The sequence below is a fragment of the Gracilinanus agilis genome, chromosome 2, assembly GCF_016433145.1.
Source record: "Gracilinanus agilis isolate LMUSP501 chromosome 2, AgileGrace, whole genome shotgun sequence".
Classification (NCBI taxonomy): Eukaryota; Metazoa; Chordata; class Mammalia; order Didelphimorphia; family Didelphidae; genus Gracilinanus; species Gracilinanus agilis.
In genome coordinates, this window is record NC_058131.1 from 709166342 (window position 1) to 709189984 (window position 23643).

At 43.4% G+C, this 23643-nt stretch overlaps 1 protein-coding gene across 1 annotated transcript in view; it reads left to right on the forward strand.

Annotated features, from left to right (window-relative positions):
• ANK3 (ankyrin 3) overlaps window positions 1-23643 on the forward strand; it is a 95015-nt gene that overhangs the window by 16524 nt on the left and 54848 nt on the right. The window contains exons 4-6 of the mRNA XM_044660328.1: window positions 8139-8245; window positions 15438-15662; window positions 18802-18956. Of these exons, the coding sequence (XP_044516263.1) occupies window positions 8139-8245; window positions 15438-15662; window positions 18802-18956 (487 nt within the window). The remainder of the gene's footprint in view (window positions 1-8138; window positions 8246-15437; window positions 15663-18801; window positions 18957-23643) is intronic.

A 23643-nucleotide genomic window follows, 5' to 3' on the forward strand; every position in this document is an offset into this window, starting at 1 on the left:
CAAGAGGGCATTAGGAAGAGAGACGACCTCTTACTCTAAGCCCAGGGTATTTCCAGGGTGGCATCTGTCTCCCGAAGAGGTTATTGCATTATAACTAGATTCATAACGGAATAAGCTGATTTTGAATCTGGTCTCTGACACTATTGGTTTGACTCTGGTAAGGAGAAGGAAGGAAGGAAAAGGAAGGAAGGAAGGAGAGAAAAGGAAGGAAGGAAAAAGAAGGAAGGAAGGAAGGAAGGAGAGAAAAGGAAGGAAGGAAGGAAAAGGAAGGAAGGAAAAAGAAGGAAGGAAGGAGGGAGAAGGAAGGAAGGAAGGAAGGAAGGAAGGAAGAGCCCAAGGAGAGATTTAAAATGCCAAACCTTGTTGCTTTTAAATTTAACGTAATTTGGGGAGCAGTTGTATTTTTTATATGTAACACAACCCAATATATAACAATGATACGATACATATAATTTGTTGTAACTATGTAATAAATTATAATCAATATGCTTATCCAGGAGAAACAAATTCTCACATTAGCTATGTCTAGTGTAATTTTTAATGAACAAAAAAATCTATTTTCTTCTCCCAAGTGAAAAGAAAAAAAAAAAAAAAGAAACCCTTGTAACAAGTACACATAGTCAAAAACAAATTCCCACATGTCCAAAAATGTTTAATTTCTGTCTGAGAGTTGATTTCTGGCACCCTGTGTATCATTCCAGCCCAGCTTCCTACCTACATCTTCCTACTGGGCTTTAGCTCACTTTAGTTATCATTCAGAATTGGCAGGTAATTTACCCCAAGTTTAGTTCTATTTGGAAACCCAGAAGATATCCGAAGGCTGGAAATGTCTCAGAAACTTGCTGCTCTGGTTTCAAGCAAAATGGTCGGCTAAAACATTTTTTAATGTATAGTACGCTTGGAGGAAAAAACACAGACATGTAGAAGAGATCTGTTGTCCACTGTAAAAGTCAAGAAGTGGTCAATAAATGTTTGTTCCCATCCTCAGCTGCTGCCCATCAGTAATTCTGCCCTGGCATCAGTCCGTCTTCTAGCACATGGTGCCATTATCCTTGAGGTTTCATCTTTCAAGGGCTCTTGCTGCAGCAAAGGAAGGATTGTATACTTCTTCCCATTATGCCTCAACTGGGAAGTGTTACTCTTCCTCAGAGTAGAAGCACTCCCGGATTCTTCTGTACAAGCCAGCTGGGATAGGGATCTAATCTAGCTGGCTGAATTTGCGAAGGTTTAATTCGCATTGTACTCTGAATCTATCACCCACCTAAGACTTTTGGCCAATTAGAAGCAACTATCAATGGCAACAAATCAGTGAACGTTTATTAACAGGTGCCTGTGCTGGAAACTAGAGATCTAGACACAAAGAGTCAACGAAAACCAATTCTCTAGGAGCTTTGGTTCTGCATGGAATATAGGGAGAGGGAGAAACAATTATGTATACAAGAATATATAGAAGGAGGCAGGTAGGTGGCTCAGTGGTTTGAGAACCAGGCAGTCCTGGGTTCAAATCTGGCCTCAGATGTTTCTTAACTGTGTAACCCCTCTTCTGCCTTGGATCCAGTACACAGGATTGGTTCTAAGATGGAAGATAAGAGAAGAACACAATACGAATACGAGGTAGTGAGGGGGAGAGGGCATTGGTATTGGATGAGTGGGAGAAGTGGCATGTAGAAGATGCTTAAAGGAAAAGTGGAATGCTGTGGAGTCTATAGGAAATTTTAGAGAGGGCGACATCGAGGTGGCTCAGTGGAAAGAGAGCTGAGCTAGAGACAGGAGGTTTTCTAGACCTGGAGATCAGCCAGTGCAAAGACAAAGAGATGGGGTGGGGGGAATGGTCAGAGAGGGGGCCACTTTGGCTGGATGGGGAGTATATTCAGCCTAGAAAGTTAGGTTGGGACTGACTGTGAAGGACTTAAAAGATCAGAGGATTTCCTTTCTGGTTCTTGAGAGGCACCCTTGGAAATTATTCAGGACATCAAGAATGACATGGCGAGATCTGAACTGAAGGAAATGAAGTGAGTGGAGGACTGATTGGAAGGGGTAGAGCCTGGAGACATGGAGGTCAGTGAGGAGGCCACTTTGATCATCTAGGCCAGAGCAGATGGGAGCTTGAGCTGGGACAGTCACCACATGAGTACAGAGAAGGGGGCTGAAAGAGAGATGCTGAGAAAGTACAAATAGCAAGATTTGGCATTTACTTCGATATATAGAGGGGGGCACTGGGTCTGGAGTCAGGAAGACCTGAGTTCAAATGTGGCCTCAGACACTTCCTAGCTGTGTGGCACTGGGAAGTCACTTAACCCTGTTTGCCTCAGTTTCCTAATCTGGAAGATGAGCTGGAGAACGAAATGGCAAACCACTCCAGTATCTTTGCCAAGAAAACCTCAAATGGAGTCATCAAGAGTTGGCCACAACAGAAATAACTAAACTATAGTTGAAATATGGAATAAGGGAGAATGAGTTGCTGCAGGTAATGACAGATTATAAACCTGAGAGACAGACACAAGAGTGACACCCTTGACAGAAATAAATTTGCAAGAGGAAGGCAGAGATGAGATTTGAAGGGAAGGTCGATGAGTTTCTTTTTGGACTAGTTGAGTTTAAGGTGAATCTAGGACTTCCAGCAATAATTGTTTGCCTATAGCTGACATATTAGCTTACTGCCATTAGAAATATTTCTTGGGCAGCTGGGTAACTCAGTGGATAGAGCCAGACCTAGAGATGGGAAGTGCTGGGTACAAATCTGGCCTCAGAAACTTCCTAGCTGTGTGACCCTGGGCAAGTCACTTAACCCCAATTGCTTAGCCCTCTTCTGCTTTGGAAGTAGTATTTAGTACTGAATCTAAGCCAGAAGGTTTTTTAAACCAGAGAAATCTTTCCCTTCTGCCCTCTTCATTTCCACATTCAGCATTTCTATTAGCCCAGCTTTCTATTCTGAAATTGAAGCCTGGATGTCCACTGCCTTGGGAGGGCAATGGGTGTGTTTACTTTCCTCTTTCATCTTGGGCAAAGGTCTGGTAGGAGTTATTTTTGGAAAGTATTAATCTCTTTGGAGTCAGTGAGCAGGGCCACCAGGAGTCAGGCTTGGGATTCTCCAGGGTGAACTTTTTATTTTAATAAGCTGATAGCTTTAGAGCTGGAAAGAAAGGAATTGTGCCCTTCAAAGTGTCCCAGATGCAAGAGGCATGGCTCCCAGTAGTGTTGAGATGACGTGAATGGAATATACATTCCGTATCATGGTGGACTCCAAGCCAGAAATTCTTTTTTTTTTTTAGAAAAGTTAACATGGTTACATGATTCATGCTCTCACGTTCCCCTTCAACCCCCCCCCCCCCAACTTCCCCCCCTCCCATGGCCGATGCGCATTTCCACTGGTTTTAACATGTCTCATCAATCAAGACCTATTTCCAAATTGTTGATAGTTGCATTGGTGTGGTAGTTTCGAGTCTACATCCCCAATCATGTCCACCTCAACCCACGTGTTCAAGCAATTGCTTTTCTTCTGTGTTTCCTCTCCTGTAGTTCTTCCTCTGAATTTGGGTAGCATCTTTTCCATAAGTCCCTCAGAGCTGTCCTGGGTCATTGCACTGCTGCTGGTACAGAAGTCCATTGCATTCGATTTTACCACAGTGTATCAGTCTCTATGTACAATGTTCTGGTTCTGCTCCTTTCACTCTGAATCACTTCTTGGAGGTCTTTTCAGTTCACATGGAATCCCTCCAGTTTATTATTCCTTTGAGTGCAATAGTATTCCATCACCAGCATATACCACAATTTGTTCAGCTATTCCCCAATTGAAGGGCATACCCTCATTTTCCAGTTTTTTTGCCACCAAGCCAGAAATTCTTGACAAGTAAATAGGAATTGTCCTTAATGGAGACTTTAGCCAGCATTCGTTACTTTCTTGGGATCCCAGGGATTTGTGATGTCTGAGGAGATCCATAACAAGAGGCAGCAGCAAGATCCACAGCAGATCATCATGGGCAAGTCATTTAATCTTTTCAGGCCTTAGTTTCCCCATTTGTAAAGTGGGAATAAAAAAAAACTGTTCAGCTGACTAAATAGGCCTATTATAAAGATTTAAAATGTATTTGAATCTCTTTGCAAACTTTAAAGGGCTATGTACATGGCTACCATGGTTATCATGCAAGAGAACAAGTATGGAGGAGTGAATAATGGAGACCTGGGTTTGAATTCTGCCATTGACAAATAATGACTGTGTGACCTTCAGTAAGAAAGTGAACCTCTGAGTTCCACATCCTTGAGACATTTATAAGATCAGAAGTTGAAGACAAAGTGGTTTAATGAGGGGATGGTTTCTCCTCAGCATTTCTACACAGGAAAGAAATCACTATCCAGTCAAAAACTAGACACTATGATAGCTGACAGGCCAGCGAGGATGAATTTCTATATCGTTTGATATACCTTATACCTTTTCAACCAGTTAGCCAAAAGAAGGTAAAATCTTTGAAAAGGGAAGAGCAGAAACCAATTACATTGGAAGGCCCTTAGCCATCGCCTTGTTGAAGGCCTCCCACCCCTCATCCCTCACTTCAGGGGTGAGGAAGCTGACATTCAGAGATTCACTTGCCCGGCTAATCTGATTTATTTTTGTCTGATGACTAAGATTGAGAATTGCACAATAAACAATATTTGAGGATGAGCGAGTGCCCGCATGAATGAATCACCGATTTTACATGTATGGTGCTGCCAATAATTGCGATTTAACAGCAGGTGCCCAGGATGCCTTATCCTGTCGTCAAATCCAATAACCAGTGCTGGCCAACCAGAAAATCAACATTTATCTCATATACTGCTTTGACTTTAATTTGAACGAAGCACTTATTAAGCACTGGGGATACAAACAGAAAAAAGTAAGGCATTCCCTGCTTAATAAGTGCTTCATTCAAACTAAAGTCTAAGCAGTACATGAGATAAATGTTGATTCTGGTTGGCCAGCACTGGTTATTGGATAGAATAGCTCCTCTTCTAATGGGGGAGATAGTACAAAAGAAAGGAAGGTTTCAGCCCCAAATCAGAAGAAAAAGTCCCATGATCCTCAGGGCACAGCAGCAAAGCAATGAGAAAATTGTGTCAGCTTCTTTTTTTATTCATCTATTTATTTATTTTTATTTGTTTATTTATTTTTAAACCCTCATCTTCCGCCTTGGAGTCAATACTGTGTATCAGCTACAAGGCAGAAGAGTGGTAAGGGTAGGCAATGGGGGTCAAGTGACTTGCCCAGGATCACACGGCTGGGAAGTGTCAGAGGCCAGATTTGAACCTCTGAGGCCAGATTTGAACCCATTGGGTCGGTTTCTGATCCAGTCCTGGGGTCTTTGGACTGGTCGCCTTATTTCATGGATAAGGAATAAGACAGAGTGATCGGGTGGTCGCAGAAGACCTGGGCTTAAAAGACTGGCTTTGTTGGACTCTGGAACTCAGTTTCCTCAATTCTAGATGAGCTGATCAGACTAGATGGCTCTGAAGTTGAAATCCGTGATATGCATGATAAGTCTTAGCTATGGTCTCCAAATCTATGATGCGCATTAGAGATGGGATTTGAACCCAAGCCTTGCTGGTCAGCTGCCTTTAGGCACACTTTCCTAAAACCAAGGACTCTGCTAGAAGTCCATTTCTTCCAGGCACACTTTGGAAGGAATGTTCATTATAAACCGTTCGGGCGAGAAGGCGCTCCGAGTGGCTAATAGCTGTCTAGCTCTTCTCGAGTCCACAGCTCTCTCCCTCTGAATCATCTCTAAAGGTCTCAAGTTTCAGACTTCATGTGTAAACACGAGCCGAGTGACATCGATGCTCTCTTATGGGCTGTTTTGCTCCTGCCATGAATACATCAGCCTGTGGCTCTCTGGGAAACCATAGACAGGTGCCCAGAGGACAAGTGTTTATGTCAGTCACTCCACAAGCCCTTATTGAGCTACTTATGCCTGTGTACCCAAAGAGGTAGCCAGAGAGGTGATTCAGCGGATAGAGTGTTGGGTCTGGAGTCAAGAAGACCCGAGTTCAAATCTGGCCTCAGGTACTTACTTTGCTGTGTGACCCATGGCTAGTCCCTTAGTCCTACTTGCCTCAGTTTCCTCATCTGTAAAATGAGCTGGAGAAAGAAATGACAAACCACTACTGCATTCTTGCCAAGAAAACCCCCAGACGGGTGATGAAGAGTCACATAGACATGGCTGAAAAACCAAATAACATATGCGGGCTCCTGTGTGAGGAAGGAATGATAATATCCCATTATATCATTATAACAGGCTTAGCTTCAGTTGGCAAAGGGCAGTTTAAATTTACCAAGACTCACCAATATTCTTAAATTAACTTCTTTAAATAACTTCACAAATCCAATAAAACTGCCCCAGAGGTCGGAATATAACAAAATAGAACCGCTAGTTGTGCCTTACAAAGCACAGGGACATGATGCTCTAAATGACTTTTATTATGAATGAAATAAATGCAAAGTGAAGAGGGCTAGGAAGTGCAAAGCAGCCTGGGAGAGCTCAGTATTGGCACAGTGACTCTAATGAATATTGTATGATGGTTCTGATATCCCTTTTTGTATGATATAATTGATCATTTCAATAATTAATGCCTGCCACTCATGATTCTGTGTTTCTATGGTAGATAATCTACTAGAATTACAAAGGTAACGTGATGTTATTAGTTGATTAGATTTCTTTAAAATGTATCCCTTGTGATTAAAAATGATGCTGGGCCTGGGCCCAAATACAAAGGATATAGGCCCACCCCATGAAAGAATTCATTAAAACATGCCCAATTCCATATTCCAAAGAGAGGTCTTGTCATGGCTCGCCAAAGACTAGCAAGCATCCTTGGGCCTTCCACCACTCAGATTAGATGATGGCGGTGCCCATCAGTTGCTCCCAGATAGAATTTGGAACATTTCTAAATTGATTTATTATTTCTAAAACAGCTGATTGATATTGTTGGTTTGGCACGTCCTGAGTTTGTAGTGCTATTGGGGATATATTGTTATCCTACACATAATCAGGTATATTTTGGAAGTGTCCTGTCCTCAGTCCCTAATCCTCTCCAGGAATTGTGAGTCTTAGAAAGAAACTCCCAGGTGACAGAATAAATAGGAGGGTCAAAAGCATCTCTTCCCCCAAGGATGGTTTCTCCAGATAAGTGATTGTTAGCCTGTCATTATTTGATCTCCAGACCAAATCACCATTTCCCTAGGAAAAGTGCAGAAGCCATGGGTTTAATTATTTTTATTTTTTAACCCTTACCTTCTATCTTAAAATTAATATTAAGTATCTGAGGCCAGATTTGAACCCAGAACTTCCCATCCCTAGGTCTGGCTTTCCATCTCCCGAGCCACCTAGCTGCCCCTCTAGATTTAATTGTAAAATGAAAGTCACTTTTACTTGGAGAACTAGAAATAATTGGAGACACTCATAAAATTGGGTTTGAGAATTACTAGTCTTTTTTCTTTTTCCTGGGTAGAAGAAATATCAATCAACCAACCAACCATTCATTAATTATTGGATTAATTATTAATTTAATTGATTAATTAAATATGAGGGGGCTGGTGTATACCTGGCATTATGCTGGGTACTGAGGATATAAAAACAGAAAGAAGCAGGCCCTGCCTTTATCAAAGCAATGAACAACAATTAAGTGACTCCTGTGTGCCAGGCACTGCGCTAAGGGCTGACAATACAACGATAGTCTCTGCTCTCGAAGAGGTCACAGTCCAATGAGGGAGACAACATGTAAAAACTATGCCCAAACTAGACACATTCAGGACAATCCGACAAGGAGAATGGCACTAGAAGGATGATGGGAGAGGCTTCTTGTAGAAGAGGCATTGTTCTCGTGGTGGGGGACACCATGTATGCACCCACAGGTAAATGTACCATCCATAGGGGGTAACAACTGCCTCCCCCAGAGAATAAAACATAACCGAGAGGTGCGATCGATGCATAGATTCCGCCTGCCCCCTTTAATGACCTTAGACTTAACAGCTGGCCTCCCACTTAAAGGGGGACAAGAAAGAAAAGCAGGTTGATGTTGGAAGTTAGAGAACTGTGGCTTAATGAGAAACAGGTTGTGTCGGAGAAGATGGCGTGTTTAATGGGATTTCTCCCCCTTTTGTTTTTTAGCACCTGACATTTACAAGGGAATTCGATTCCGATTCTCTTAGGCATTATAGCTGGGCTGCAGACACCCTGGACAATGTCAACCTTGTCTCGAGCCCCATCCACTCTGGGTAAGTGACCTCAGGTTTTTTCTTCCTCAGTAAGTTGGGGTGGGGGGAGCTTTTGTTCCTTGAATGTCATGAATCTGACTTGACAGGCTATGTTAGGCAAGAGGAAGGTGTGCCTGAAATGCTTACCAAAAAGCTTTATTGTGCTCTGCTCTGGAGAGCCTTCAAGATACTATTCGATAGGCAGAGCTTTACAAATAGCTCCCCGTCCGCCATTTTGCCCTGTGGTAGTAGGAATCTACCAACACAAGTGATTGGTACAATAGGAGCAAACACGGACAAACTTCTCGTATAAGACACTTCAGATTTACTACTTTGGGGTTGAATTTCCTCTAAATCCAGCTAGAATCAATCTAGGGAAAGCATGAACTGCCAAAGGATATATTAATCTGCTTTGCTGTTTGCTGTGTGGTTTGCTTTGAATGGTGACCAATGACCTGTGATGTTGCTTAAATGACTAGTAAGCTTCAATGTTTTTATTATTCCTCCCCTCAAACAAATATAGGCCTGAGATTTAACCAGAAGTTAATTGTGTTCCATCCCTTCTAAAATCAATGTTCAATTGCGAACTAGAAGCCATTCCTATAGTCAGCTCAACAAGGATTCCCTACTTTGCTAAATGCTTAAAATTGCAATTTGATTCAGATGCCTGTATGTGAGCTAAGTGATAACGGTCCACTGACAAATCCACTGGGTTCAAATCTTGAAGAATTGCCCGAGTCTTAAGTATATTTAGAAAGTTATCCAAGATTACAACAGGTAGTGAATGCTGTCAGAGGTAAAATTCAAACTCAGCTCTTCTGCAGTTATGACCTTAATACCCCAAACTACTTATTACCAGACTGTGGATTACGCCAAACTACTTGTCCCAATGTATTATTTAGAGGAATAATTCAGTTATTTATTTACATTATTTAATTAAGCAAATAAAGCCACAGGAAAGTAAAAATGCACACACATCTATTGTGCTAGAATAAAAGCAGTTCAAAGCACATAGTAGGTACTTATTAAATTCTTAATGGGTTGAGAAGTTGCAGAAATCTGAGGATAAGAAGGCATAGATGGGGATGGGAGAAGCCTCGTGAGGCCTGCCCTCAAGGAGCTAATGGGGGAGATAGCATACAACTAGCCATGTACATAGAAGAGGCACGCATTGTAAACAGAAGGCATCAAACAGGAAAGGTAGGATTTGAGTTTTGTTTTACAGGAGGCTAGGGAAGCCAGGAGATTCTGATCTGGAGAGAGACCACAGAGGTCACTAAGTGCAACCCTCTTTATTTTCCAGGTTAGGTTAGGCAGGCAGAGACAGGTTACTTGCCCAGGGTCACATGAGATAGGATTCAAACTCAGGACTTCTGACTTCACACTTTTAGAACCAAACTGATAAACCCAGTTTTAACCATTTGAGAATTAGGAATTATTTGATAACAGATTTGAAAAGTCTTGTCGAATTTAGCTTCAACATCTACTCAGATACATAGTCCAGATTTGTTACCCTGATGTTGAAGCATCTGAGTTGGTGAGGGCTATTTTAAATCCCGTGGCCCCCAGCCTCAGGGCCTGGCCTGAGCAGTGGTCCGTGTCAACATAGGCCAGAAGCTATGATTGTTCTAAAGAGTCAGGTCATTTGATCCAAACAGTTTCCAGCTCACTCTGGCCTGACTGAAGCCCTTCCCCATCCTGTGCACACTTACCCCAGGTAGGCTGCCCCAGAATTCTTACCTTGGGCTCTGCTGAGGGCTTTCTGCCCCTTGACTCTTCTCCCCCATTACATGATTTTCTGGATTCTTCCTTCCCCCAGGTAATCTCCAATTCCATCCTTCTTCCCTTGCCATAGTATTCATTTTTAGGGATAGGAAGAAGAGAAAAGAAGAGGGAGACCCTGCTCTGTATTTCCCAAGGAACCCTGATCCCTGTCTCCACTGTTGGCCATTGGCAGCTACAAAAAAGAAGGAAAAGGGGGAAACCTAGGTGGCTCAGTAGAGAGAGAGCCAGGCCTGGAGATGAGAGGTCCTGGGTTTAAATCTGCCTTCAGACCCTTCCTAGCTGTGTGTCCCTAACCCTCATTACCTAATCTTTACTTCTCTTTTGCCTTAGAACCAATTCAAAATATTAATTCTAAGGCAGAAGGTACAGGTTTTAAAAAATAGGAGCAGGGAAAGTCACAATCACAAGCTTCCTAGATGCTGTCCCTCTCCCACTTAGGTCACTGGAAAGAGTCTTAGGAGTCAGAAGACCTTAGTTCGAATCCTATCCCTCATGCTTATCTGTAGAACAAGCTGTGTGCCCTTGGGCAAATCACTCAACACCTCCAAATCTCAGATTCCTCATCTAAGCAGGAGAATTGGAGTAAAAGACCTCTGAAATTCTTCCCAGCTCTGCAATTCCTTCCTATCACCATGTTTCCCTTAGTTCTCCCCTTCTCCCTGCCACCATCATTTTATACTCTCCCAGGAAGCCACAGCCAATAATTGGGAGCTAGAAGGTTCCCTATTCCCTTTGTCAGGGGGCTGGATGGATTCCTACATCTCCCAAGATGGAACTCAGTTCATTTTTCCCTAGAAACATGGCACATGGTGAAAAGGTACCAGCCCTAGAACAGAGAACGAGCTTAGAGTTATGAACAGGGTGAGTAGCGAGGTAGCCCAGTGGATTGCCTGCTAGAACTTCAGTCAGGAAGATTCATCTTCCTGAGTCCAAATCTGGCCTCACACACTTACTTGCTATGTGATCCTAGCTGTATAAGGGCAAGTCACATAAACCTGCTTGCCTCAGTTTCTTCATCTGTAGAATGAGCTGGAGAAGGAAATGGCAAACCAGTCCAGGATCTTTGCCATGAAAACCCCAAATGGGGTCATGAAGAGTCGGACATGATTGATCTGATCATGTCTCAAAACAACTGAACAGGGGCAGCTGGGTAGCTCAGTGGATTGAGAGTCAGGCCTAGAGATGGGAGGTCCTAGGTTCAAATCTGGCCTCAGACATTTCTCAGCTGTGTGAGCCTGGGCAAGTCACTTGACCCCCATTGCCCATCCTTACTACTCTTCCACCTAAGAGCCAATACACAGAAGTTAAGGGTTAAAAAAAAAACACTAAAAAAAACAATAACAACAACTGAACAACCCCCTGATGAAGGCACCCCTACACTAGGACTCCTGAAGACCTGAGTTTGAATTCTGCCTCTGATGCTTGTGATCTCTTTGGCAATAGGGAAGTCACTTTAGCCTCTGAGCCTGTTTCCTCCTCTCTGAAATGGAGATAATAATAGTTCCCAGGGTGTGTGGCTGACTCATGTCTATAAGTCACTCTGGAAACTTTAGAGTACTTTCTCTCTCTCTCTCTCCCTCCCTGCTAGCTATTATTAATATCCCGTGAGAGACTGTGCCTCTGGGAAATGCCTTCTGAGCCCTGAGCCAAGGCACAGAGGAGCTTTCATAACTCAGTCCTGGCCCATTAAGTCAGGACTGCCTGCATATTCCACATCTAAAAGGAGGAATTGATTGAGGTGTGACTCGAAGGCTCCCCTTCCCTGTGGATGGAGCTGAGTAAAGTACTCAGTATAGGGGATGCTATTTTTAAAAAAGAGGCCAAAGTACCATATTGTATCGTGTGTTTCTTGCTGGCCCAATCCCATCTCGATTCTGCTGTTCTTTTATGGTTCAAGGAATGCAGAAGGAAGTATGACTTCAGATCTCAAAGCTGAGAGCTCCTGAACTTTAGAATGTTTGGGAAAGGGACAGGCCTGGAGTCAGGAAGTCCTGGGTTCAAATCAGGCCTCAAAACACTTCCTAGCTAGGTGACCCTGGGCAAGTCACTTAACTCCAGTGGCCTAGCCCTCGCCATTCGTCTGTCTTAGAATTGATACACTAAGACAGAAGGTAAAAGGTGTTTTAAAAAACAAAACCCAGAATATTTGGGAAAGATATTTGAAAATTCTGGTTCGTTCTAAAATCTTAGAGTTGGCCATCCCAGAAAAATGTGTTTTGAGCTTGGCCCACAGAGATGTTGGTTTTATTATTTTTCTGATGGTTACTTTTTTCCTTTGCTTATCATTGACATTTTCTGTTGCTTGCTTCTAATTATCTTATATTAATTTTTCCCATTTGCTTTCTAAATTATTTTGCAGCTGTTCTTCTCCACTTCCCCAGTATGATTCAAGGTGATAACTGTGTCCTTTATGTGAAATCATCCTCCGTTATTTTCTTTTGAATCGATGTGACCTCTTTCCCCACAGTTAGCTGTGTAGATGTCTGTAGTGCACCAGCATTTGTCGTCCTGCTGTCTTTCAAACTAGAACCATTCACTCGTTAGCAAAACTCTAGGTTTGTTTTTTCCACGCTAGTACTGTGCTTGCCATTCCTGGGTCCCCGAGGGAACAGCATTCCAATTAGCCCTTACATTTCCACACGCTCGATTTTCTCGGGCACAAAATCATCCGTCAGAAATGTGGGACGAATCTCTCTCCTTCCAAAATGTGGCCAAACCAAAGCTCAGGTTGCCCCTGCCCCATCGAGCTCGTGTCAGTCAACAACCATGAAACTGGAAACCTCCAAAGGAGAGACGGCACTGGGTGAGCTCCAGCCATGCACAGGGGCCTTGGAAACAGCACCGAGATCGCCCCCGTTGGCTTGGAAATCATCTTAGCTCATATTTTTTTCTCATCTCTTGGGTCCAGCGGCTCCATTGGGTGGCGATTAAATCTATTTAAACATGGCGGATGTCATGAAAAGAGAACTCTTATTTATGTAATTCTAGATCAGATTTCTCTAAGGATAATGGGGAATAGTCCATTCATGCCTCCAGGCCTTTCCGTGGCTCTGCCTTCTTGTCTACTCTACGGACAGCCCTGGCCTCCCGCACGGTGCTCAGTCGAGGCACCCCTTCATTGGGCTCTCCGAGACCATCTCGAGATGGGAGCCGGTTCTCTGGCCGGAGGCGCAGGGCCATGGCACATGCCTCGGCGGAAACACTAGCTCAGCCTGTAGGAAGCAGGAGGCCAGCTTGTTACTGGCCCAAAGCTGTTTGCTAACTCATGCCTGCTGGCTAATCTTTCTCCATCACCACCTGATTTTGCCAGTAATACTGTTTAAGTAAAGGATTTTGAATTCCTTTTTAAATTCTTCTGCACATTCCAATTAAATTTTTTTTCTTAAACCTTTACCTTACATCTTAGAATCAATACTAAGTATTGGGGGGCAGCTGGGTGGATCAGTGGATGGAGAGCCAGGCCTAGAGAGGGGAGGTCCTGGGTTCATATCTGGCCTTAGATACTTCCTGGGCAAGTCACTTAACCCCCATTGCCCAGCCTTTACTGCTCTTCTGCCTTGGAACCAATACACAATATCGATCCTAAGACAGGATAAGAGTTTAAAAAAAAATAAAAAGAAAAACAATTTTTTTACATTGAACTCGCACTTAATAAATGCTTAAAAAAAACAAACCTCCCCTTCTGTTTTAGAATTGATATTAAGTATTGGCTCCAAGGCAGAAGAGCAGTAAGGGCGAGGCCATGGGGGTTAAGTGACTTGCCCAGGGTCACGCAGCTAGAAAGTGTCTGAGACCAGATTTGACCCCACAATCTGTTTCTCAACCCCCTGCGCCTCTTAGTTCCCCACCATTTAAACTTTTAAGAGCGACCGACCTTCAGAGACCATTTTGTCCAGCCTCATTTTACAGATGATAGAACTGAGGTTCGGAATATGGGTCCTTACCAACTTAGCTTCCAAGCAGGAATGGAACCCAAGAGGTCGCCTAGTCCAAAGCCTCACTTGATAGAGGAGATCTTGGAGCCCCAGGAAGGTTAAAGACGATTTGCTTGAGGTCTCACAACGCTGAACCCAAGACCTCTGCGAGCTCAGAGCTGGCGTTCCTTGCTCTGAACCTTGTTTGTTTTTTAATCCCCACCTTCTCCCCTTTTCGGCATGTGTGAGGTCAGGCTCGTATCACCCTCTTCGGAGATGGGTTTTCCCTTGTTCCGTTTTCATTCCCCACTAAACATCCATTTTTTTCTTGAAAGAAGAAGAGGGAGTTGCCTGAAACAAGGAGGAAGCCAAAGAAAGGTTTTTTAGGAGGCTTTCGTAGAACATTTTTTAAATAGAAAAAAAAGTGGGTTGGATTCTGCCATCTGAAAAATTTGAGCTATTTGAGTAATTCCCTAATGAGCGATCATTGGCCACAGACCTGGGCGTCTAAGGGGCTTGGGCAGTTCCACACCCCAAGCGCTAGGTTTCTTTCTCCCCTTCCTGGCTTCCTTGTGCATGTTGGGCTCCTCCTCTGCTCTGTAGAAGCTGTGAGCAGGTAGGAGCAGATGGTGCTTGGCACTAGCCAGGGGAGGGTCTGCGGTGCCCTGAGCGCCAAGCCCGGCATCCTCTGGGCTCCCCCCAAGCCCGGCATCCTCTCGGCTCCCCGGCTTTGCCTTTGACCTTCAGCAGCATTGTTTAACTCGCTCCTGAGGGGACTGTATCCACAAGATGAGAAAAATATTTATTTAACCTCACACAGTTGATAGGAGGCTGGATAAGGCATTATGGGATATGCAGGAACATTCCCAATTTGAAAGTTGCCAGTTAGGTTTTCTAAGAGCTTCAAATGGTCGAGTTTTGAGCATTTGGAAACCTTTCTTATTAACCCAAGCTTAGACTCTTGGGTTCGAATTCCTCCAGGGAAAAACTGTTTTTATAATTCTCCAGTTTGAGAGCAGCTTAGTGCCTCCGTGGATGGAGAGCCAGATCCAAAGATGAGACATATATCCTGCATTCAAATTTGGGCTCAGACACTTCTAAGCCATGCAAACTTGGGCAAGTCACTTCACCCCCGTAGCCGAGCCCTTCCTGCTCTTCTGCCTTGGCCCCAATACACAGTATTGATTCTAAGAGGGAAGGGAAGGGCCCAAAATAAATAAATAAATAACGCTGTAGCTCGTTTCGTGATTTGTTATTATTAACAAAATCTACATTGTTGTTATTATTATTACTTGTAATAATAGTAACCTCTGTGTTGTTTGGGCACCAGCATGCATATATTAAATTTAAGAGGAACTCCCACCCCTTAAAAAAAAAGTCAGTTTAGGAACGGCCCTTTCAAGAGAGAGTCTATTTCCTGTTCTTCATTCTTACTTTCTCACTTCCACATTTGATGTGATAAATGAGGATCTTTCTTGCTCGACTTCTGTTAACCCTCTGATTTTCCCCCGCAGGTTCCTGGTGAGTTTCATGGTGGATGCTCGAGGGGGCTCCATGAGAGGAAGCCGCCATCATGGGATGCGAATCATTATTCCGCCACGCAAGTGCACGGCACCCACTCGCATCACTTGCCGACTGGTAAAGAGACATAAGCTGGCCAACCCACCCCCCATGGTGGAAGGAGAGGGATTAGCCAGTAGACTGGTAGAAATGGGGCCGGCGGGGGCACAATTCTTAGGGTGAGTCATCTTATCGGTCTCCTTTCTGCCACTCACACCCCATCTTTGATTTTTTTACCCTCGTGAACTCAAGTAGTTAACCGTTAGAACTACTTAGTTTGAGCATCTTAACCAAGAGTGCCATGCGCCATGATGCTGTAGGTCCGAAAAAAAGCGTTACCTGCAAGAAGGCGAGCTCTCCTAATGCTTCAGTAACGCTTTTCGCCAAAGCTTTTCACTAACCTCCAAGTGCATCCCTCCCGTGCCCAGGACTCGCTTAGAGCCCCAAAGACACCAATGGGAGTCGAAGAACGTCCATACGAAGGGAAGACAAAGCAGCTTGAGGCGCTGTTCTCCCAGCGTGTGAATAGGGCGCTGGGCAGAGTGGAAATATCCAGGTGGCATTTGTAGGAGATTAAAAATTGGGGGAAGCAGCCCACTCTGAGGTGGTACCAATAAACAACTATCTACACTCTCTCCATTCTCTAAAGTGGCACCCTGGTGCAAACCAGGCAGGTTCTATTGGGACTAGCCGTCTGTTCACAATTTCCCCTTCTCGTTTCTCTTTCTGCTGCATGGATGTTACTCAGTAAACTGCACCTTCCCTCCAATCCTCCCCCTGTAAACGAGGGTGAGAGCTTGGTTAGCCGAATCCTGCAGCTTGGGCCTCAAGGAACAAAATTTATTGGGTAGGCGATTTATAGACAAGATACAGAATGTCTACGATTTTTTTTCCTTAATTTCGATTTTTGTCACACCCATGATTTTTATCTTTATTTTTTCGGTTTTGATTTTGATTTTTCCAAAGCTTTCAGTCGATGTGTGTCACTGAAAGAAAAAACCATAGTGGCTTGATTTCCCTTATTAGCTCGATGCTCCCTCCTCCGCTTTCCCGGGCATGTGGAATTCACCGCAAGCATCTGCTCTCATGATTTTTGTGCTTTTGTAAATTTTGGTTTTGAATTTGAACTGTTTCAACTGCATCATCTACATTTTAACACACAGTGACAAGTCTTTAAGTTCAGCCCTATGATGGAGAAGGTATTTGCAGGCTTTGAATCAACATTTGACTCAAATGATTTAAAAAAAATTGTTTCTAAAAATAGGATCCTAGTGGGCATCATCTCTTCTGGGGTCGCCAAAGTGAGGAAATAAAGTGATTCTTAATACAAGCTGAGAAACAGATTTTAAAACTACATAGGCAGCAGATAGTCCAGTCCAAGACATGATTTTTAAAATGCAGTTATTTAACCACTGCCAAGTTTAACAGGAGTGGAAAATGGGTTCTTTTAAAGCAAATTTTTTTTTCTTGCTTTGCCAATTTGCATGAAAAAAATCTGTTCAGAAATACCGTTGCTTGGCTTTACTGTTGGTCAAAGACCCTGGTGCAATACCTTCTCTCTAGGTCTTGTTAATCTTCATACAGGAAACTGTGGGGCTCCTGAATTTTTAAAGACAGTATCTGACCTATTAACCTGCAAAGATTGTATCTCACTTTCTAAGATGTGGAGGTTATGTCCATCTGAGGCCTGTGGGAAAATGATGGAAAACCCCTCAAGAGCCTGTGGAATTTTAGACATTGTCTCTATGCAATTCCTCTTGCAATTATTAATCAGAATGCTTCCTGGCCCTGTTAGGAGAAATGATCTTATTTGCAAAATCAACCCACGGAAAAAGAGTGGGGTTAGTCTTTTAAAAATTCAGGGGGAATTTTTTGGCTAAAAAGACAATTGTTGGATTTGACTTCATTATTTCTCCAAGGGGCCCACTTTGATGATAAATAAAAGGCATTGTATTTGAGAGTGCTGGGCTTAAGAATTTGGAAGCCCTGAGTTCAAATCCTTTGTAAGATCTGCTGGGTGACCCTGGGGCAAGTCATTTAACCTCTCCAAACTGAGTTTCCCCATTTGTAAAAGAAGAAAATCCTTAGTGACCTCTAAGGTTTCTTTTAGCTCTTAATCAACAATCCAAATGTTAATGGGAGAGTGAAGGTTCCACTACAGGAAGACAACACCATGTTTGGTGTCAGAGGACCTGAATTTGAATCTCAGATTGCTGCTTACTCCCAATATGACTTTGGGCAAGTCATCTTCCCTTGAGACATCTTTTTCCACCGTGTAAAATGAAAGGTTGGATTAGATGATTTTTAAAGTCCTTTCCAGTGCTCAGTCCTACCTTGGTCCTCTTGTTACGGGATTTCTATCAACTGCTGCCCTTCTTGACGTCCTTCCTTACTTTTATAGGCCTGTTGCTTGTGCCATTGTATTCTGCAGGGTCAGTAAGGAAAAGAGGTGAAGCTGTGTACAACCTCTGTAGGCAAATAATGATACTGTCTGTTTCAATGGTCTTAAAGCTGCATAATCCAGCTACATGAGTTACCTATGATGATTACAGTTAATTCATTCTCACTTGGCCCTTTTTGGTGCCCGTCCCTAATTTGAAAATTGGATGAAATGCTTTTTATGTTGCTGGACTGGCACCTGGAATGAGCAGTCATTCTCACTCTCCTGGTCACAGTCAGATGTGCAAGGACGTGATCACCAAACCACTATGGTGAACCTTCTCCACACCCCAGGATGCTTTTGGAGAGAACAGATGTCACACTGTAGTGTGTGTGTGTGCGTGTATGTGTACGGATTGGAGAGTGAAGCTGCCTACTCCCATGTCACACACTCAAATCCAAATGTGTCCTGATACCCAGCACCAGTCACAAAGCTCGTAAGGGCTGTTGGGTGGAGACTTTTTTTTTTTCTTGAGGAACAAGGTCATAAATCTTAGCCTATTAACATCAGGAATATTTTAAAATACACAGTCTTCTTCAACGACCATGTCCTCTGAAGGTCTTGGCACTGAATAATTTCATTGTTGAAAAATGGGCTATTTTCCTCTCTTAGCTGTGGCTTGTTTCCACAGCTTTTTCTTTTCGCATTCCAAAATACGTTTATCCATGATGGCATGTTATCCAGCTTTGGAACACGCTTTTTTTCTTAGCAAATGAGTCTATGGCTTGGGCAGCTTTGAAATCATTCTCGACCACAGTGGCACCTTTAATTTCAAAGGATAGAGTAATGAGAATTTTTTTTAAGGAGAGAAAAAAAGTTGACTATAAATGTGTAGTTTGCTATCCAAATAATATAGATTTTTTCTTCCCCTCCCTTAGCCCAGTCATAGTGGAAATTCCGCACTTTGGATCAATGAGAGGGAAGGAAAGAGAACTCATTGTTCTCCGGAGTGAAAATGGTGAAACATGGAAAGAGCATCAGTTTGACAGCAAAAATGAAGATTTAACTGAGTTACTTAATGGCATGGATGAAGGTAAATATGATGGAAGTATAATGTGATGATGGTAAAGATAATGTTTGTGAGAGTTGGTGGGCAGAATGACATTGGAATTGTGTGCATAAATAAGGGAAAATGCATCTGAATTCTGATGCTTCACTCTTAGGACAAAACCTAGTTTCCCAAAAGGTTCATGAGATGTTATCTATAATGAAGAAATCAATCATCATATATTAAGCACCTACTGTATGCCAGGAACTGTGCTCAGTGCTGAAGATCCAAAGAAAGTCTAGATCAGAGCTCAAGTTCTCCAGAAGCTCCCCATCTAATGGAGCTAAAGTTTCTTTAGAGCCAAGAAGACCCCAATTCGAAAACTGCTTTACATGTTTCCTAGCCTTGTGACCCTGTACTAGTCTCTTCTCCTCTCCACCTCTATTTCCTTACCTGTAAAGTAGTGATGGTTACACCTTCTACATCACTTGATTGCTGTGAGGACAAAGCGAGATAACATACATAAAGTGCTTGGCTATCGAGATCCTTGTTATTATTGTGGTTGTTTTTGATCTTCTAAGACATGAATATATTGTGGTTGTTTCCTATTGAAGTTAGCAGGTTTTCTGTAGGCAAACCAATGTCTCTCATCTCAGGCCAAAAGTGTTTCTTTGATGGGGAAAAGGGAAAAATAGGAGGCAGAACAGAACTGCCTGGGGGAGACGTTTTTAAGTAGAGGTTTTTAGATTTTGAAGTCTAATTACCTTTAGTCTGCTCCACTCCCCGGTACCATTTCCCTCTTCCTCTTTTGTTCGGAGGTGTTCTTTTTGCCTTTCTGGATTCGAATCTTCTCCAAGGTCCAAGTCAAGCACTTGGGATCGTGGGAAAGCTCCTCCTGTCTGGAGCTTTAGTCTCTTGTCTTTTGACCCTCTGAGTCTAGTATTTGAGTGTAACGGTTACATTTTCTTTCATTGGGGATGGAGTGCTGGCACACTTGACCTGTACTCAAGTGTTACCTCTCACACCTCCTGGCTGTAGGCTTCTGGGAAAACACCCCTAGACAACGCTTTAAGACTGTGAGTTACAAGGAGCAGCTGGGTGGCTCAGTGGATTGAGAGCCAGGCCTAGAGGTCCTGGCTCAGATCTGGCCTCACACACTTCCTAGCCTTGTGACCCTGCACAACTTACTTAACCCCCATTGCCTAGCCCTCATTGCTCTTGCTTCTTGGAATCAATACAAATATTGATTCTAAGACAAAAGGTAAGATTTTGTTTTTTTTTTTAATGATGCTTATAGCAGGGTTCTCCTAGAAATGAACAGTCAAAGCCCAAATTGTATCCAAAACTAGAATCAATCTGAAAAAGAAGCCAGGTTTCCTCTTTGATTTATGCCATCTTGTTAAAAAAAAAGGTATTGCATTTTCAGTAGTAAATTAGCATAAAAATAAACAATTCCAGAAGATGCCCTGATGATTTCTTTAATGAAAGTCATTTAGTCCAGTCAGGGTTATCCATCTCTGCTTTATATCACACATACAGCATCACCACCAGCCACTCAGAAGAGGACATCTTCCCAGCCCATTGGCCAGCAGAGATTCTTATCAGAAGCTGATCAGTGGGAGGCACAGTGGGTGGCTAAGCCTAAAAGCAGCATCACTGCCCTTGAGTAACACAAGGGTGGCCATGGGGAGGAATGATCAGGCTGTTCTCTTTGGCCCTCGAGGGCAGATTCCTGGAGAGCAAGGCTGCCCGGCATTGTAGGGAGACTAGTTTAGGTCTGATGTTCAGAGAAAAGTTTATTCCTCAAGAGAGCAGTTCCGGTGTGGAAGTGGTCATCCTCACTGAATGACCAAGGATTGGGTATGCCCCAAACCTTAGCCAAGGTTGCTTGGACTAGATGGCCACTCAGGTTCCTTCCATCCCTAAGATTCTTAGAAATATATATGGCTAGAAAGAAAATAGATTTAGTTAGGTGGAGAAAATCATCTGTGAACTCCAGATCTCTGTGTCTCTCTCACCTTCCAAATAGCATATCCATCTTTTTAAAAATAAAAACAAAACTTCCTTTCTATCTTAAAATAAATCCTGTGTATTGATTCTAAGGTAGAGAGTAAAGGTTAAGCAATGGGAGTTAAATGACTCACCCAGGGTCACACAGCTAGGAAGCATCTGAGGCCAGATTGGAACCCAGGACCTTCCATCTCTAGGTCCGGCTCTCAATCCACTGAGCCACCTCACTGCCCCCAGAATAGCCATCCTAAATGGCCTATACTTTCCAAGATCTTTTCTGCCCTAGCTTTGTTTTAAAACAAAACAAAATTCACTTTTCCAGTGAACTCACTACACTGTGTCCCAATGAGAAGTTAAAAAAAACCCAAACCTTAAAATAGTTGCTATGTGGAGGTGGTAATCAGTAACATGCTGACTGATATCTGTGCCACAGTCAAGAAGCTTCTCTTTGAAGCACAAATGTGTCACCACCGGGTTGTTGAGTCATCCTTTCCCTGGCTAAATTGCACCATCGACACCGTCAGACTGGGTGCACCTGCCAGATTGAACACAGACACACTGATATGGCCCCCTGGCCCGGAGCCGCCCTGGGTTATCTCGAAACAGGAGAGACTTTATCTTGTTTACATTTTTAAAGACGAGGCTGAACCCTGGTTCCATCTTAGAAAATTAAAAGGAAACACAAACTTCTAGGGTCCGGGTGCCAATGGACAGGCAGGTCTTGTGGCAGCAGAGAAGATGGACAGACTTCAGACTTAAGTTGTGTGCTTCGGGCATAACCTTTGGGGAGTGGGAAAGAAGCACCCACAGACCCGGTTACCTGCCAGCCCAGATTCCTTCTTCTTCCCCTTTCCTTTGGTTTTCTACTTCTTTACTCATTTCAGTCATTTATTATCTTTGAAAATGAGACCAGATGAGAACTCTCTTGGTTTTGTTTCTGGTTTATAGCTCTAAGAATAATAACCTCCATTTCTTTCTTCCCTTCTTTGTTTCTTTCCACTCTCCTTCTTCCTTCCTTCCTTTTCTTTCTTTGTTTCTTTAATTCTTTTTCTTTTTCTTCCTCCTTCCCTTCCCTCCTTCCTTCCTTCCTAACCATAAAGACCTCAAGGCCATCTGGGATGGATTACCAGTTCAATTTCATAAGCACTAAGCTCATACTCAATAATGTACAATTCTGTGGGCTAGGAATATGGATGCAGACTTGTAAGATGAATCTTCCTCTTCCCCGGTGGATGAGTGCCTTCTCTATAGCTTAGAGTCTTGGGGAGCAGCCTAGAGCCCCGGGAGGTTCAATGACTTGTATAGCATCACACAGCCAGGCTGACTCTTGATCCGCTGTTACTCTGAATATGGCCCCGGAAAGCTGACAAGGTACTTTGAAGTAAGGATACTACAGTTCAGCAGAGAATGCAGAAATGAAAGATTTCCATTCTAGACTCGCAGAATGACTAGAAAAGGCCTTAGAGAACATCTAGTTCAACTGCCTCATTCCACAGTTTCAGCTCAATTCAGAAGCATTTATTAAGTGTCTTCTGTTTGCTGAGTACTGTGCTAAGTTCTAGACCAAAGAAAGGCAAAGAAACTACCCAAGCTGTCCAAGAGATTATGGCTCCCAGCATCCCTCAGGATTAGGACCAAATCTCTCCTAGGTGGGGTCCTTCCCTAGCTCCCACTGACCCACCAATGCCTTCCCTATGAGATTACCTGAAACATGGATTGTATCTTTTTTTAAAAAAAAAAAACCCTTAACTTCTGTGTTTTGGCTCTAGGTAGAAGATTGGTAAGGGTAGGCAATGGGGGTCAAGTGACTTGCCCAGGGTCACACAGCTGGGAAGGGTCTGAGGCCGGATTTGAACCTAGGACCTCCTGTCTCTAGGCCTGACTCTCCATCCACTGAGCTACCCAGCTTGCCCCTGTTTGTATCTTTTAAGAACATAATCATTTCCATCTTGTCTCCTCCGTTGATGGGTGACCTTTTTGAGGGCAAGGCAAGGTTTTACCTCTCCCTGTGTCCCAGTGATTAGCACAGGGCCCAGCATAGGGAAGGTGCTTCAGAAACACTCATTGTCCATCTGAACTGGTGAGGAAGACAACTTGTACATAAACAGGTGATAAGTAAGATCCCTCCAGAGCAGATGGCAGACGTCTCTGGGTCAAAACGGAAACCAGGGAAAGGCTTTAGGAGTTATAATAACAATAAGTGACATTATTAGAAGGCTTAAAATTTTCAAAGTCTTTCATATGCCTGATCTCATTGGAGCAGCCTTTTTGAGTGGGAATATATAAATAAGGTTCCCCTTGTCTTTGGCTCTCAGGAAGGGGAGCCAAGCCCTTGCCAAAGGTAAAAGCTTAAAGGTTTGGACCCACCACCAGCACATCCTCGAGCATTTTGGTTCCAAGGCAGGGACTGTCTTTTGCTTCTTTTTGTACCGCTAACATTTAGCGCAGTGCCTGGAACATGACCGGGGCTTAGTCAGTGTTGACTGAATAAAAGAGCAATCCCTTCCCAGAAATGGCTTCCGTTTAATCATCGGTTCCTAACCGAAGCATCCAGGCATTTCCCTTCTTGACAACAAAGCCTCTGATACGTAGCCAAGATGGGACCCCCAAAGTCACCCCTTCCACGGAACTGTAAGAAATGTAAGCCGCGTCCCCCGGCCGACTCCTCCCTAACGCAGATGCCCTGAAAAAGCGTGACCGAGCCTTGGGGTGGTTCTGGCTT